This window comes from Cervus canadensis, chromosome 10, assembly GCF_019320065.1.
Source record: "Cervus canadensis isolate Bull #8, Minnesota chromosome 10, ASM1932006v1, whole genome shotgun sequence".
Classification (NCBI taxonomy): Eukaryota; Metazoa; Chordata; class Mammalia; order Artiodactyla; family Cervidae; genus Cervus; species Cervus canadensis.
Window position 1 is genome coordinate 31,503,201 of NC_057395.1, and position 17,157 is coordinate 31,520,357.

At 41.3% G+C, this 17,157-nt stretch overlaps 1 protein-coding gene across 3 annotated transcripts; it reads left to right on the top strand.

Annotated features, from left to right (window-relative positions):
* Positions 1-363: 363 nt before the first annotated feature.
* MEIG1 (meiosis/spermiogenesis associated 1) lies at positions 364-16,154 on the top strand. 3 transcript variants are annotated; one of them, XM_043480412.1, is made up of 3 exons: positions 364-655; positions 11,589-11,755; positions 15,836-16,154. In XM_043480412.1, the coding sequence occupies exons 1-3, from the start codon at positions 520-522 to the stop codon at positions 15,962-15,964; spliced, it is 432 nt and encodes a 143-aa protein (XP_043336347.1). In that variant the 5' UTR covers positions 364-519; the 3' UTR covers positions 15,965-16,154. The 3 variants fall into 3 exon arrangements, 2 of the variants coding, with proteins under 2 accessions (XP_043336347.1, XP_043336348.1); XM_043480413.1 differs by having other exon boundaries at positions 365-559; XR_006271755.1 differs by lacking the exons at positions 364-655; positions 11,589-11,755 and adding an exon at positions 15,117-15,248 and having other exon boundaries at positions 15,836-15,971.
* Positions 16,155-17,157: the final 1,003 nt, after the last annotated feature.

Consider the following 17,157-nt stretch of genomic DNA (forward strand, 5'->3'; position numbering starts at 1 on the left):
GGGTCGCACAGAGTCGGACACGACTGAAGCGACTTGGCGGCAGCAGCAGCATTCTCAGACCTATGGATTGGTTAAATTAAGAGTTAATTTAAGACAGGTAGGAGATATTTAGTATTTAGTATTAGGGATCAGAAGCCCGATGGTCTCTATTCCCTGATCGGCTTTTTTAGGGAATGCTGTCTGTGACTGATGCAGTGGCAAGTGACACAGTCCTCTCTCCACCTCTAAGGGGGTTGAGACGATGGCAAGGCTCCATCGGGAGACCCGCTTTCAAGCTCCAAACTGGACCCCGCCCACGCGCTTGCGCACAAAGGCCCATTCGCAGGGGGCGGGGCCTGAGTGAGTACAAAGGGGCCTAAGTAAGCTGCGCTGGGCGTTGCCAGGTAAAGGAAGCGTTGCCAAGGCCGTGACAGTTGGCCTCTGGCTGGCCCAGCCCAGGCCACGGATCCCGAGTGGAGAGCACGAGCACCGCTGGGCTCGCTTGCAAGCTCCTGGGCGGGGCGCCCCGGCCTCTCAAGAATGGCCGAGCGAGGGTTACCCCTGCGAGCAGGACCCAAGGGTGAGAGGCCCCATTGCGGAGGGATGGGTGCGCCCTCTCCGAAGCCCTCCAGGCCCTGCTCCGAAGCCATCCAGGGTCCACCCCTTCTTCTTCAGGGTACCTGAGATTTGTCCGCCTACCTCCTCTATTTTCTCATTTCTTCTTTTTATGGAAGGGTCTTTAATTTCAACTCTCGGTGGTTTCCAGGCGGCTCTGTGCCCCTCTTTGTCTTTAGGGGGTCGCGATTCTGGGGCTCCTTTCTGAGTTCCTTCTGCAGGGCCACCATTTGATCCCCAGAGTTGAGGATACTTTCTCCATCCCAGCCTTCTCTAGGCAGATTTTACCTTACAGACGTGATTGCTGGTTTCTGGCAGGGGAAAAAAAAAGTTTGAGGGACCAGAGAAGTCATTAGTCACCTTGCAGGGTCCCCAAAAGGAGGGGCTTTATGCTGCAGAGGTACACAGCACACCTGGACGATGGACCACCAAGGCTTGGACTCTGGGAACCAGTTTTGTTGTTCAACTGAACACCAACAACTTTGGGAACTGTGAGAAATTTAGAGGTTATCAAGTGACTTGCTAGTTAAAGGGCCCTTCTGCCATATCCTGCCTTGTCTAGGAACAGGAAAAAATAAAATGGGCAAAGAAATGGGAGATTGGCCTTACTGGTGGCTCTTGGAGTTTGAAAAGTAAAAGCACTTTTCAAAGCGAGAAGAAGGTGACAGATGTTTGCACAGAAAGGAGTTTGAGAGTACATCAAATCCTTCTTCTGTAAGATCTGAGCCTCAGATTGTCAGGGAATTAATATCAGTTGGATTTTTCAATACCCATGTAAGTCCTAATACTGTTTAATAAAATCTGATCTTTGCATAGTAGGGAGGCATTGCCATTTCCTGTGTCTCCAGATACAACTTAGTATTAGAGAGGTAAAAAGTATTTCATACCAGTTATTTTTTGCTACAGCTATCATTAAAACTTACAAAGTGCTAAAGGTTACCAGCAGAATTAGTGCAGTCACTGAATTTCTGAGAATCACTGAAATCTTTAAGGAATTTTAAGTTGATCTTTTCCTATTTTTAGTTTCATTCTGCTTTTAGTAAATAGAAAGCTGTAAGAAGGTTTCCCAGGTGGCACAGTGGTAAAGACTCCTCTTGGCTTTAACGTCATAAACATTCATTGTTATAACTGAAATACAAATTCACTTACAGGATCTACTTTATTAGGTCTGATTTTACTGTATTTCAGCTAATAGAACCATACTGAAGTAGAAAAATGAATTCAAAGAATCATGGTGAAAATTCACTATTTTCATAAATGATTATAATATATACTGATACATAGTATAATATTAAAATGTAATATACATATATAATATGTACTATAAAATATTATTGTTCATTGTTCAGTCACTAAGTCATGTCTGACTCTTTATGCCTTGTGGACTGCAGCACACCAGGCTTCTCTGTCCTTCTCTTTCTCCCGGAGTTTGCTCAAACTCATGTCCATTGAATCAGTGATGATTCATCCTTTGTTGCCCCCTTCTCCACCTGCCCTCCATCTTTCCCAGCATCAGGGTCTTTTCCAATGAGTTGGCTCTTCACATCAGGCAGTCAAAGTATTGGAACTTCAGCTTCAGTCCTTCCAATGAGTACTCAGGGTTGATTTCCTTTAGGATTGATGGACTGGTTTGATCTCCTTGCTGTCCAAGGGGCTCTCAAGAGTCTTCTCCAGCACCACAGTTCAAAAGCATTAATTCTTGGGCATTCAAACTTATTTATGGTCCAACTCTAACATGCGCACATGACTACTGGAAAAACCATACATACTTTTGACTACATGGACCTTTGTGGTGCCTCTGCTTTTTAATATGCTGTCTAGGTTTGTCATAGCTTTTCTTCCAAGAAGCAAGCAACTTTTAATTTCAGGCTGCAGTGATTTTGGAGCCCACTAAAATAAAATCTGACACTGTTTTCATTTTTCACCATCTATTTGCCATGAAGTGATGGGACTGGATGCCATGATCTTGGTTTTTTGAATGTTGAATTTTAACCCAGCTTTTTCACTCTCATCTTATATATAATAAATATTAAATGAATGATATTTTTGGGTAATAAGAAGTAGCTGAGAAAACAAGTGCAAGATTATGTCTTTGAAAAATTGGCTATACAAGTTTGGTAACTAGAAAATTACTTAAACTAGAGTTGAAAATTTAATTTCAGAAACTAAGTTGTTTTATTTAAAAAAATTTTAAAATATATATTTATTTTAATTGGAGGCTAATTACTTTACAATATTGTATTGGTTTTGCCATACATTGACATGAATCCACCACGAGTGTACATGTGTTCCCCATCCTGAGCCCCCCTCCCACTCTCTCCCCATCCCATCCCTCTGGGTCATCCCAGTGCACCAGCCCCGAGCACTTCTCTCATGCATAGAACCTGGACTGGTGATTCGTTTGACATATGATAACATACATGTTTCAGTGCCGTTCTCCCATATCATCCTGCCCTCGCCCTCTCCCACAGAGTCCAAAAGACTGTTCAATACATCTGTGTCTCTCTTGCTGTCTCGCATACAGGTTTATCATTACCATCTTTCTAAATTCCATATATATGCGCTAGTATACTGTATTGGTGTTTTTCTTTCTGGCTTACTTCACTCTGTATTATAGGCTCCAGTTTCATCCACCTCATTAGAACTGATTCAAATGTATTCTTTTTAATGGCTGAGTAATATTCCATTGTGTATATGTACCACAGCTTTCTTATCCATTCGTCTGCTGATGGACATCTAGGTTGCATCCATGTCCTGGCTATTATTAACAGTGCTGCGATGAACATTGGGGTACACATGTCTCTTTCAGATCTGGTTTCCTCAGTGTGTATGCCCAGCAGTGGGATTGCTGGCTTGTATGGCAGTTCTATTTCCAGGTTTTCAAGGAATCTCCACACTGTTCTCCATAGTGGCTGTACTAGTTTGCATTCTCACCAACAGTGTAAGAGGGTTACCTTTTCTCCACACCGTCTCCAGCATTTATTGCTTGTAGACTTTTGGATAGCAGCCATCCTGACTGGTGTGTAATGGTACCTCATTGTGGTTTTGATTTTGCATTTCTCTGATAATGAGTGATGAGCATCTTTTCATGTGTGTGTTAGCCATCTGTATGTCTTCTTTGGAGAAATGTCTGTTTAGTTCTTTGGCCCATTTTTTGATTGGGTCATTTATTTTTCTGGAATTGAGCTGCAGGAGTTGCTTGTATATTTTTGAGATTAATCTTTTGTCTGTTTCTTCATTTGCTATTATTTTTTCCCATTCTGAAGGCTGTCTTTTCACCTTGCATATAGTTTCCTTTGTTGTGCAAAAGCTTTTAAGTTTCATTAGGTCCCATTTGTTTAGTTTTGCTTTTATTTCCAATATTCTGGGAGGTGGGTCATAGAGGATCTTGCTGTGATTTATGTCAGAGAGTGTTTTGCCTATGTTCTCCTCTAGGAGTTTTATAGTTTCTGGTCTTACATTTAGATCTTTAATCCATTTTGAGTTTATTTTTGTGTATGGTGTTAGAAAGTGTTTTAGTTTCATTCTTTTACAAGTGGTTGACCAGTTTTCCCAGCACCACTTGTTAAAGAGATTGTCTTTTCTCCATTGTGTATTCTTGCCCCCTTTGTCAATGATAAGGTGTCCATAGGTTTGTGGATTTATCTCTGGGCTTTCTATTCTGTTCCATTGATCTATATTTCTGTCTTTGTGCCAGTACCATACTGTCTTGATGACTGTGGCTTTGTAGTATAGTCTGAAGTCAGGCAGGTTGATTCCTCCAGTTCCATTCTTCTTTCTCAAGATTTCTTTGGCTATTGGAGGTTTTTTGTATTTGCATACAAATTGTGAAATTATTTGTTCTAGTTCTGTGAAAAATACCATTGGTAGCTTGATAAGGATTGCATTGAATCTATAGATTGCCTTGGGTAGTATACTCATTTTCACTGTATTGATTCTTCCAATCCATGAACTCGGTATATTTCTCCATCTATTTGTGTCCTCTTTGATTTCTTTCACCAGTGTTTTATAGTTTTCTATATATAGGTCTTTTGTTTCTTTAGGTAGATATATTCCTAAGTATTTTAATCTTTTCATTGCAATGGTGAATGGAATTGTTTCTTTAACTTCTCTTTCTGTTTTCTCATTGTTAGTGTATAGGAATGCAAGAGATTTCTCTGTGTTGATTTTATATCCTGCAACTTTACTATATTCATTGATTAGCTCTAGTAATTTTCTGGTGGAGTCTTTAGAGTTTTCTATGTAGAGGATCATGTCATCTGCAGTGAGAGCTTTACTTCTTCTTTTCCAATCTGGATTCCTTTTACTTCTTTTTCTGCTCTGATTGCTGTGGCCAAAACTTCCAAAACTATGTTGAATAGTAGTGGTGAGAGTGGGCACCCTTGTCTTGTTCCTGACTTTAGGGGAAATGCTTTCAATTTTTCACCATTGAGGATAATGTTTGCTGTGGGTTTGTCATATATAGCTTTTATTATGTTGAGGTATGGTCCTTCTATTCCTGCTTTCTGGAGGGTTTTTATCATAAATGGATGTTGAATTTCATCAAAGGCTTTCTCTGCATCTATTGAGATAATCATATGATTTTTATTTTTCAATTTGTTAATGTGGTGTATTATATTGATTGATTTGCGGATATTGAAGAATCCTTGCATTCCTGGGATAAAGCCCACTTGGTCGTGGTGTATGATTTTTTTAATATGTTGTTGGATTCTGTTTGCTAGAATTTTGTTAAGGATTTTTGCATCTATGTTCATCAGTGATATTGGCCTGTAGTTTTCTTTTTTTGTGGCATCTTTGTCAGGTTTTGGAATTAGGGTGATGGTGGCCTCATAGAATGAGTTTGGAAGTTTACCTTCTTCTGCAATTTTCTGGAAGAGTTTGAGTAAGGTAGGTGTTAGCTCTTCTCTAAATTTTTGGTAGAATTCAGCTGTGAAGCCATCTGGTCCTGGGCTTTTGTTTGCTGGAAGATTTTTGATTACAGTTTCGATTTCCTTGCCTGTGATGGGTCTGTTAAGATCTTCTATTTCTTCCTGGTTCAGTTTTGGAAAGTTATACTTTTCTAATAATTTGTCCATTTCTTCCAACTTTTCCATTTTATTGGCATATAGTTGCTGATAGTAGTCTCTTATGAACCTTTGTATATCATGTTGTCTGTTGTGATCTCTCCATTTTCATTTGTAATTTTGTTGATTTGATTTTTCTCCCTTTGTTTCTTGATGAGTCTGGCTAATGGTTTGTCAATTTTATTTATCTTCTCAAAGAATCAGCTTTTGGCTTTGTTGATATTTGCTATGGTCTCTTTTGTTTATTTTGCATTTATTTCTGCCCTAATTTTTAAGATATCTTTCCTTCTACTAACCCTGGGGTTCTTCATTTCTTTGTTTTCTAGTTGCTTTAGGTGTAGAGTTAGGTTATTTATTTGACTTTTTTCTTGTTTCTTGAGGTAAGCCTGCATTGTTATGAACCTTCCCCTTAGCACTGCTTTTACAGTGTCCCATAGGTTTTGGGTTGTTGTGTTTTCATTTTCATTCGTTTCTATGCATATTTTGATTTTTTTTTTATTTCTTCTGTGATTTGTTGGTTATTCAGCAGCGTGTTGTTCAGCCTCCATATGTTGGAATTTTTAATAGTTTTTCTCCTGTAATTGACATCTAATGTTACTGCATTGTGGTCAGAAAAGATGCTTGGTATAATTTCAATTTTTTAAAATTTACCAAGGCTAGATTTATGGCCCAGGATGTGATCCATCCTGGAGAAGGTTCCTTGTGCACTTGAGAAAAAGGTGAAATTCATTATTTTGGGATGAAATGTCCGATAGATATCAATTAGGTCTAACTGGTCTACTGTATCATTTAAAGTTTGTGTTTCCTTGTTAATTTTCTGTTTAGTTGATCCATCCATAGTTGTAAGTGGGGTATTAAAGTCTCCCACTATTATTGTGTTATTGTTAATTTCCCCTTTTATACTCGTTCGCATTTGTCTTACATATTGCAGTGCTCCTATGTTGGGTGCATATGTATTACAATTGTTATGTCTTCTTGGATTGATCCTTTGATCATTATGTAGTGTCCTTCTTTGTCTCTTTCACAGCCTTTGTTTTAAATTTTATTTTATCTGGTATGAGTATTGCTACTCCTGCTTTATTTTGGTCTCTATTTGCATGGAATATCTTTTTCCAGCCTTTCACTTTCAGTCTATATGTGTCCCTTGTTTCAAGGTGGGTCTCTTGTAGACAACATATATAGGGGTCTTGTTTTTGTATCCATTCAGCCAGTCTTTGTCTTTTGGTTGGAGCATTCAACCCATTTACATTTAAGGTAATTATTGATAAGTATGATCCCGTTGTCATTTACTTATTGTTTTGGATTCGAATTTATACACCCTTTCTGTGTTTCCGGTCTAGAGAAGATCCTTTAGCATTTGTTGGAGAGCTGGTTTGGTGGTGCTGAATTCTCTCAGCTTTAGCTTGTCTGTAAAGCTTTTGATTTCTCCTTCATATTTGAATGAGATCTTTGCTGGGTACAGTAATCTGGGCTATAGGTTTTTTTCTTTCATCACTTTATGTCCTGCCATTCCCTTCTGGCCTGGAGAGTTTCTATTGAAAGATCAGCTGTTATCTTTATGGGAATCCCCTTGTGTGTTTGTTGTTTTTCCCTTGCTGCTTTTAATATTTGTTCTTTGTGTTTGATCTTTGTTAATTTGATTAATATGTGTCTTGGGATGTTTTGCCTTGGGTTTATCCTGTTTGGGACTCTCTGGGTTTCTTGGACTTGGGTGATTATTTCCTTCCCCATTTTAGGGAAGTTTTCAACTATTATCTCCTCAAGTATTTTCTCATGATCTTTCTTTTTGTCTTCTTCTTCTGGGACTCTTATGACTAGAATGTTGGGGCGTTTAATATTGTCCCAGTGGTCTCTGAGGTTGTCCTCATTTCTTTTAATTCTTTTTTCTTTTTTCCTCTCTGTTTCATTTATTTCTACCATTCTATCTTCTACCTCACTTATCCTATCTTCTGCCTCCATTATTCTACTGTTGGTTCCCTCCAGAGTGATTTTTATCTCATTTATTGCATTATTCATTATATATTGACTCTTTTTTATTTCTTCTAGGTCCTTGTTAAACATTTCTTACATCTTCTCGATCCTTGTCTCCAGGCTATTTATCTGTAACTCCATTTTATTTTCAAGATTTTGGATCATTTTCACTATCATTATTTGGAATTCTTTATCAGGTAGATTCCCTATCTCTTCCTCTTTGGTTTGGTTTGGTGGGCATTTATCCTGTTCCTTTACCTGCTGGGTATTTCTCTGCCTTTTCACCTTGTTTATATTGCTGTGTTTGGGGTGGCTTTTCTGTATTCTGGTAGTCTGTGGTTCCTCTTTATTGTGGAGGTTCCTCGCTGTGGGTGGGGTTGGATGGGTGGCTTGTCAAGGTTTCCTGGTTAGGTAAGCTTGTGTCAGTGTTCTGGTGGGTGGAACTGGATTTCTTCCCTCTGGAGTGCAGTGAAGTGTCCAGTAATGAGTTTTGAGATGTCAGTGGGTTTGGTGTGCCTTTGGGCAGCCTGTATATTGAAGTTCAGGGCTATGTTCCTGTGTTGTTGGAGAATTTGCATGGTATGCCTTGCTCTGGAACTTGTTGGCCCTTGGGTGGTGCTTGGTTTCAGTGTAGGTATGGAGGCTTTTGATGAGCTCCTATCAATTAATGTTTCTTGGAGTCAGGAGTTCTCTGGTGTTCTCAGGATCTGGACTTAAGCCTCCTGCCTCTGGTTTTCAGTCTTATTCTTACAGTAGCCTCAAGACTTCTCCATCTATACAGCACCGATGATAAAACATCTAGGTTAATGATGAAAAGTTTCTCCACAGTGGGGGACACCCAGAAATGTACCCAGAGTTACATGGGGAAGAGAAGAGGGAGGAGGGAGATAGAGGTGACCAGGAGGAGAAGAGGGGGAATCAAAAGGGGAGAGAACAGGCTAGCCAGTAACCACTTCCCTATGTGCTCTCCACAGTCTGGATCCCTCAGAGATGTTCACGGAGTTGCACAGAGAAGAGAAGAGGGAGGAAGGCGACAGAGGTGGCCAGGAGGATAAAAGTGTGAATCAAAAGGAGAGAGACAGATCTAGCCAGTAATCAGTTCCCTAAGTGTTCTCCACAGCCCAGAACACACAAAGAGATTCACAGAGTTGGGCAGAGAAGAGAAGGGGGAGGGAGGAGATAGAGGTGGCCTCATGGAGAAAAAGAAGAGTCCAAAGTGGGAGAGAGAATCCAGCCAGTAATCTCGCTCTCAAGTAAAAATGGGTACTGAAGATTGGGTTCTTAAAGGTACAAAATTGATAACAAATACCAAAAAGCAAAGATTAAAAATCTAGAGTAGAAGTTAGATTCTCAGAAATACAATATTAAAGAAAAAAACAAAGTCACAAAAATTATAAAATATATATATATGAAGTTTGCTTTAAAAATAGGGTCTTTTTTTTTTTGCAAAGTAATAGTAGGTTATAAAAATGAAAATTAAAGGAGTAATAGAGGACTTAAATTTTTTTAATTTTTTTAATTAAAAAATGATAATAGCAAAAATATATCTAGGACTTTCTCTGGTGTTGTTGTGGACAGTGTGGGGTCAGTTCATTTTCAGGTAGTTTCTTGATCCGGCTTATACTTCTCAAGATCTATAGGCCCCTTCCTATGTAGTTGGTGCTAACTGCAGGGCTTTAATCTGTTGCACCTGTCACTTCCAAAGCGGTTCCCTCTGTTTATTTTAGCTGCTCTGTTTGCTGGTCTCTTCAGTGTCTAATTTCCCCCCTGACACAAGGGGGCGGTGGTGGTCACTTTTATAGGCTCACTCATTCAGCTGTGCTGTGGGGAGGGAGGAACATTGCAAATAGATATCGCTGGCATGTGCTCGCAGGTCTGGGTCTCACTGGGTTTGCCCCCGCTCACGGCGTGTGTGCTTTCCCCGTCTACACTGCTCAGGCTCTAGGTTGCTCTGCCGGGAACTGTCTGAGGTGGGCCCTGGGTTGCATGCACTTCCCATGTCTAAGCCGCTCAGGTTCAGGTTCTCGGGTACTCCACAAAGGCGCGGACTTGGTTGGGCCTGCGTTTTGTGCCCTTCCCAGGTCGGAGCAGCTCAGGTGACCAGGTGCTTTGTGAGCGCAGTTGCCCCCAGTTGAAGACTGCGACTTATCGCCTCCCCCCGTCCCAGCAGCTGGCTTCTCTGGGTGTACAATGGGCGCGCCTTCTCAGGTGTGCTGTGTGTCTCTTCTGGGGAGCTGATCTCTGGCTGCGACCCTCCTGGCGGATGTCGACTGTCCAGAATCCCAAGAAGTCTTGGCTAGCAACGAGGCCCGCTTGCAGTTTGGTAGAGGATGCCTCTCTGGGGCCGAATGCCCCCTTCCGGCTCTGGCTGCCCTTGCCTGCCTGTCTCCGGTGGGGGATGGGCCGGTCCGCAGCCAGTTAGCTCTGTTCAGTCCTTTGTTCTGTGAGTGGGCCTGGCGGTGTCTTAGCTTAGGGTTTTTCGTGGTATAGCTATCCCACAGTCTGGGTTGCTATCTCTAGTTAGTTCTCTCAGATTGCCCTCCGGGCATTCAGGCCCAGTCCTTACCCTAAGCAATGCAGCCTCCGCCTCCCTGTCCAATCCCTGCTTGCCTAGTGGCAGATGCGAGCGTCTGTGCTGCTTTTCTGCTGGGAGTTGCCATTAGGCACATAATCTGTGGGTTTTACTTATTTATTTATTTTTCCTCCCCGGTATGTTGCCCTCTGAGGTTCCAAGGCTCGCCACAGACTCCCCAGTGAGAGTATTTCCTGGTGTTTGGAAACCTCTCTTTTTTAAGACTCCCTTCCCCAAATGGATCTCCATCCCTACCTCTTTTGTCTCTCTCTTTATCTTTTATATTTTTTCCTACCTCCTTTTGAAGACAATGGGCTGCCTTTCTGGGTGCCTGATGTCCTCTGCCAGCATTCAGAAGTTGTTTTGTAGAATTTGCTCAGCGTTCAAATGTTCTTTCAATGAATTTGTGGGGGGAGAAAGTGGTCTCCCCATCCTATTCCTCCGCCATCTTAGCTGTCTTGCTCCTAAGTTGTTTTAAAATCAGTGATCTCAGTACCACGACAGAGAGACAGTTTCACCGACAGCATAGATAGTCCATTTTCTCACATCGGAGGACAGTGACCTGAGTTACTGAACTGCAGTGAGTGGCATGTTTCTGAACAGTTAAGAAAAGAAAAAGGAGGAAACCATCGCTTCCCCATAAGAAGAAAAGGAAGACTGATCTTACTTTCCCTTTTAAAGGAAAAAGAGGGAGATAAAATTTTGAATATGATTAAATGAAACGATGGTAGGATACTTTGACAATCTCCTGCGGCTCATTTTCCCCCTCAAGAAAAAAAAAAAAAAAAGAATAAGAGAGTGTGGGGTGGGTTCCCTGGTGGCTCAGTGGTAAGAATCCACTTGTCAGTGCAGGAGACACAGGTTCAATCCCTAATGTGGGAAGATTCCATGTGCCTCGGAGCAGCTAAGCTGGTGCACCACGTCTGTTGAGTTGCCCGGGAGCCACAATTACTAAACCTATGTGCTGCAACTACTGAAGCCTGTGCACCCTAGAGACCATGCTCTACAATAAAAGACACCACCGCAATGAGAAGCCTGCACTGCAACTAGAGAAAAGCCTGTGCAGCAAAGAAGACCTAGCACAGCCAAAAACATAAATAAATAAAATTAAAAACAAAATAATAAAGGGATTTCAGAAATGTGTAAACTATTATTTGAAATGCCAGAATCAGTCTGCACCATTTAAGACACCACTCCAGGATTGACTTTATTTCCAAAATAGAATATGAACCCTTCTTACTTTGGGAATTGAATGTTTAAAAAGCTAACTATTTAATGGGATTCTTAACTCTAATTTTTTAAAAATCTAGCTTGGTTCATTCTTAAAGAGGTTTCCAAAACTGTCACTACTGTGTTATCTAACGAACTTTTTTTTAAACATCCTTCAGAAGTAATTGGTAAGAAGACCTGTGTAGCCATGGCTAGTTCCGACGTGAAACCAAAATCAATAAGTCGTGCCAAAAAATGGTCAGAAGAGATAGAAAATCTGTACAGATTTCAACAAGCAGGATATCGAGATGAAATTGAATATAAACAAGTGAAGCAAGTTTCTATGGTAAGATTTATGTCTCTACAAATCTGAACTCAAAATGAATTTGTTAGAGGGTGAAAGCACTAAAAAATGAAAACAAACAGAAAACCCACCACCAACAAAGCTCTAGAGAATACTGAAAGGGAATTCTATCCCAACCCCCTGATTTTATTGATAAAGAGACTAAGGTTCAGAAGAATGATTTTCAGGTAGACTGCAGCAAGAGGTCTCAGCACAGAAACATTAAGAATTTTCTAGCTTTTACTCAGCAACTGTGCTGTGCCAGTCAAATCCTTTATGGCAGGCCATAAAAGCCCCAGTCTCGTTCTCTCACAAGGGTGAGAGTTCTGATAAGATAAGTTCTCTTATCAGATATTCAGTTTGTTTCCTTCCTGTATTTTTCTTTATTTCAACTGCAAATTATGTGCTTAGTTGCTCAGTCATGTCTAACTCTTTGCAACCCCATGGACTGTAGCCTGCCAGGCTTCTCTGTCCACGGTGATTCTCCAGGCAAGAATACTGGAGTGGGTTGCCATGCCCTCCTCCAGTGGATCTTCCCAACCCAGGGATCAAACTGGTTCTCCTGCATTGCAGGTGGATTCTTTGTTGACTTACCAAATTCTGCCTTACGCAACAAAATATCCTGACTTTGGCTGTATACTCCAGGCTTTCTTGAGAGAGTGGAGACATGGTTTTGCTTTTCAAAGACTAGACAAAATCTAGATATGGCCCCAGTTTATAATGTGTTTTTAAAAATTCATTTATTCTACTGAATATGGGGAGACTGAGTTTTGAGGAATATTATAGAATATGATATAGTATTCATAAATGTATATTAGGTTTTAGAGTTGATATTACCACAAAGTGTTTATTATTTGTTTATTTTTAAATTGTTTTACTATTATTAACTCACTATTTTTCAGACACTCATTCATGGGCAGGTTTCTCAGATCCCCTTATTCTTTTTCTTCCTTCATTCTACTTGTTGATCTCTACTCAACATTTCCTAAAAAACTAGACAGAAAAAAAGGATGAAGGTGACACAGAGCTAAAGTGTAATAGACTCTTTTGTTTAATGGACGTTAACTTAATAGAGAAGCAGTGGTGAGGTATAAAATTAAAAATACTGATCAAATGAGGATTTGACTGATGACTGTGACTTTCCTATATCCATTTTTTCAGTTCTAGTAGCATTTTACACTTTGGTTCACATTACCAAAAGGGAGTTTTCATTACTTTATTATCTGTGGCTTTTAAATAGGCAAAACACAAGCATTAACATTTTACTGCAGGTCAGAAATAAGCTCCATATACCTTGCCTTCACACTAGGATGCCCCTGAAAGGTATATAAGACCCAGGGACATACCGGCACTCCCGCACCTATACCACCATTCCAGAAACTGTTGGGACTGAGTTCAGAGATGAGATCAGATTTAAGGGAGCACAAAGAACATCTTTAAAGAGGAAGTCCCCGAAAAGCACCTGAGGGATTTGTGTGTGTATGTGTGTATAATGAAGGGAAGAACACCACTATCCATTGAATGACTGAACAATTACAGAGATGTTTGGTATTTCACTTCTGTGTATATTTTTTGGGTACTTGCTCTGTACCAGTTTCTGTGCCAGGAGCTTTAAAAAGATAAATATAAAATCAAGTGCCTGACCTCAGGAAATTTAGTGAGTCAGTGGAAAGAGTACAGATGTGAAATCAGTCTGCCCAGGTTTTGGAAAAATGTCTCAGAAATTAAATGAAATCAAGTGTTGGAAATACCTGATTTTGTGGTGCTCAGTAGCAATTCATTGAGTGAATGGTGTTTGGTGAATTATAGCTCCTATTATTCTTTTATCTTGGAGTGGAGGATTAAGAGTGATGAACAATGAAAACTTACGTGAGTGAAAATATATGCCCCCCCCCCAAATTAGAGGAAGATAAAAATTTCTTCCTTTAGGGACAATCTTCCAAAAGGACTTTGTGCCCCAAGAGGCATTTGAAGTGGGCTGTAGAGGATGAACAGGATGATAACCAAAGACTTGCTTTGATTGGCAGTGGTCTGAAGGGCTTGAGCGATGGTCTTTGTTCTTACCTGAAGTACATGTCGTTATAGACACTATCAGTACTTACTGATTTCCTGCCCAAGGAGAACTGACTTGAGGACTATATCAACCCCCCAACCCCATCCCCACCACCATTCTCTAAGGAATGAAGTTTTCCTAGGTTGAATGGGAGTGATGGGTAGAAAGCCAAGAAGGAAAAATTATGAAACAGCAAAGGGTTTTAGAAGGAAAAAAGCCTAGAGGTTGATGAGACAAAACCAATATAGCTACTTGGAGGCCCCTCCCGATTTCCAGGGACAAGGCAGCTGGAAGCAGGACCTTGGTCCTTGTCTTCCTTGAAGAAAAATTCAGCAGAGAGACTGTGAAACACATAAAGTGTTTATTGGAAGCAAAGAACCTGTACAGGAACACCTGGGTGGGCTCAGAGTGAGCTGTACCCAATAGGGGTGGCTTAGATCGCTGATGTAGGGGGCAGTCGCCGGGGTTATCCCTGACTACCCGTCTTGTTTGTGCCCACATTTGGCCTTACTCAAGGTCCTTCGTGGTGGATGTGTGTGTATCTCTCACCCAAGATGGATTCCAGCGCAAAGGCATCTGGGAGGTTGGCAGGACATACTGTGAGCTGGTGGCTCCCCCCTCTTTTGTCTCCTGAGACTGATGACCTCCTCTGTGCATGTGTCCAGCTGGGAAATCCCCTTGACCACAAGAATGAGAGAAATGTGGTCGCTTTCTCTTCCGCCCCAGTCCGGGCTCTCCTCCTGCTGTCTCTTACCTCAAAGTGTCAGCAGGAGAGGTGGCCGCAGCTGCTCAGCCTGGGCCCACCTGTCTCCTCCCTCACTCCACATGATGAGCTGTGGGTAATTCTAAAGCAGCGGCGGTCTACTGCTTCTTCACTGAATGAGGTGGTTGGGGGACCCTAGTAAATGAGAGAGCCTGCTATTGGCCCCAAGAGGAAGAGAGCAGTAATGGTGTCTCGAGAATATCTTCTTTCTCTGCTGAGGGTAATGGAAACCATGAAGTCAAACAGGCTAGACCTAAGTGATGGAAAACATTGCTTTTCTCTGTGAGGTACCTGTCAGAGAGCCTGCCAGGGTTCATCAGATAGGCTGCTACCCATTCTTGCTAACTCCTAAATAAATGAGACAACAGGAGAAAGCAAAAATACGTTGTTAGAAAATAAAAGATGTACATTCATTTATATTTGTGGAGCCTTTGTACTCCAGCTTGGAAGTTGTGATTTATAAGTCTGGAGAATGAGTAGCTGCCAGTAGAGATGATGTTGAAGAACAGGATTTGGTTTTGAATGCCATGAACACAAAATCCAAATAATTGGGTTTTGACAGTGATGGAGTAGACGTCACACCATCCGGAAGCAACATATCTAACCAGAGCAGAAATGCATTGACTTCACAGAGGAAGGGGAAAAAAAAAGGTCCAAACTGGATCAAGCCAAACAATCAAGTAAGCAAACCAGTATGGCAAATGAGAAAAACTAAGGAGGAGAAGCTAAGAAGAGATTGCTGAAGACTTTGTTCATTACCTCAAATTTCTATGAAAAATTGAGTTTCAAGGTGTGCACTTGAAATATGGACATGAGATACACATTCACCTTTAGAGACATCCAGGCTAGCTTCTTCCTGTTGCCTCGGCCTAGCCCTAATTCCCTCCTTAGGTATTATTTTCAGAAGTTAGTAAGTAATAATGCATAAAATAGTTAGTAAATATAAGAAGAATAAAGTTTAGATTATTCTGAAAGTTTTATCTTGGCTGCAGAGTAGAAATTTAAACCTAGAAATTGGGATCTAGGGAGAAGCATTGAACTAATAGTCCTTCAGTATAAGGTTACAATGTGAGACAAGTGTGTTGTACGTGTGTTTTTTATGTATGTGTGTCTATGTGTCTACAAGTGTAAGACATCACTAAGAGCTCAAGTATTTTTTAATTTTGTGCCTTGTTGTTTGATGTGACTTGCAATTTTTAATGTTTGATAGTGAACAATTATATAAAAGGACCATTACAATATTTGTGTTTTGGTTTTGGATGTACAGGTAGATCGTTGGCCAGAGACAGGATATGTGAAGAAGCTTCAGAGAAGGGACAATACTTTCTATTACTACAACAAACAGAGGGAGTGCGACGACAAGGAAGTCCACAAAGTGAAAATTTATGCTTACTAGCCTCTCTTCTCAGTATTACTTGCCATGATCTTTTTTAAAAATCCGTTGTTTCATTTGACATCATGTAAGTGTCATTTTACAAAATAGTCCCAAGTGCAGACTCTGATGGAATGTTTTGAGACATCAAAAGTTGGTCTCTGGTAATCATCTCCCTTTGTTCTAAAATATAACTGCAGTAGCATGCCGCTGATGCCCGCCTCAGTCTGGTTCTTCCTGTTTTAACTGTGGTAAAGTTAACAGTTGTGCAGGGGAAGAGAAAGCCTCCCCAGGAAACCACTCAAGTGGCTGTGTAGAGGTTAGGCCCACCCCCAGCCCCCCACCCTTTACCACTTCACTAGACCATCACTTTGAACTGCCAGATCTGTATTTTGTGGCCTGGGAGCTTTCTCTTGCCTCTAGATTCCTTTGCTTTTCACTGAATTGCCAAGAAATGATGGTGCCTGGGGCAGAGAGGTGTCAGCCACCTGCTTCCTCTAGAGGAACGTTAATCTCCTGAGGTTAATCTCTAGTCACGTGCCACAGTATCTCACTGGATGACATAGGCAACTGGTTATCTCTCTTCCTCACCCCTTCTCGCACTGCCCTGCTGGTCCTCTCCCTCTGAGTCACTTCCTTGGACTTGAAACCTTGTCCTGGGTCAGCTTCTGGGTCGCCCTTGAATCACTACCACAGGAAATATGTTCCAGTGCTTCCTTTAATCACTGCAGAAATAGCCCAAGTACAAGGAAGGCTATTAGCCTGGGAGACTTAAGTGCCCCCAGATCAGTAAGTCCTGAGGACTTTGAAATTAAATAGATGAAAGATAGCCTTTTATTGTAAATTTTTGTCACTGGGCTTCCCTAGTGGCTCAGATGGTAAAGAATCCACCTGAAATGCAGGACACCTGGGTTCAATTCCTGGGTCGGGAGGATACACTGAAGTGGGGCATGGCAATCCACTCCAGTATTCTTGCCTGGGATCCCCTGGACAGAGGAGCCTGGTGGGCTACAGTTCATGGGGTTGGGAAAGAGTCAGACACAAATAAAGCAACTTAGCATGCATGCATGCACAAGACTTTTTATCTGTCTCCAATGATAAGTTCTGACCATTGAATAGATTTCACGTCATGAGCTTGATAGCTTACAGATGAACGATGTTGGATACGTTGGCTCTCTGAAGAAGAAGATTTAGCTTGGGACCAGGGACCAGGCTTG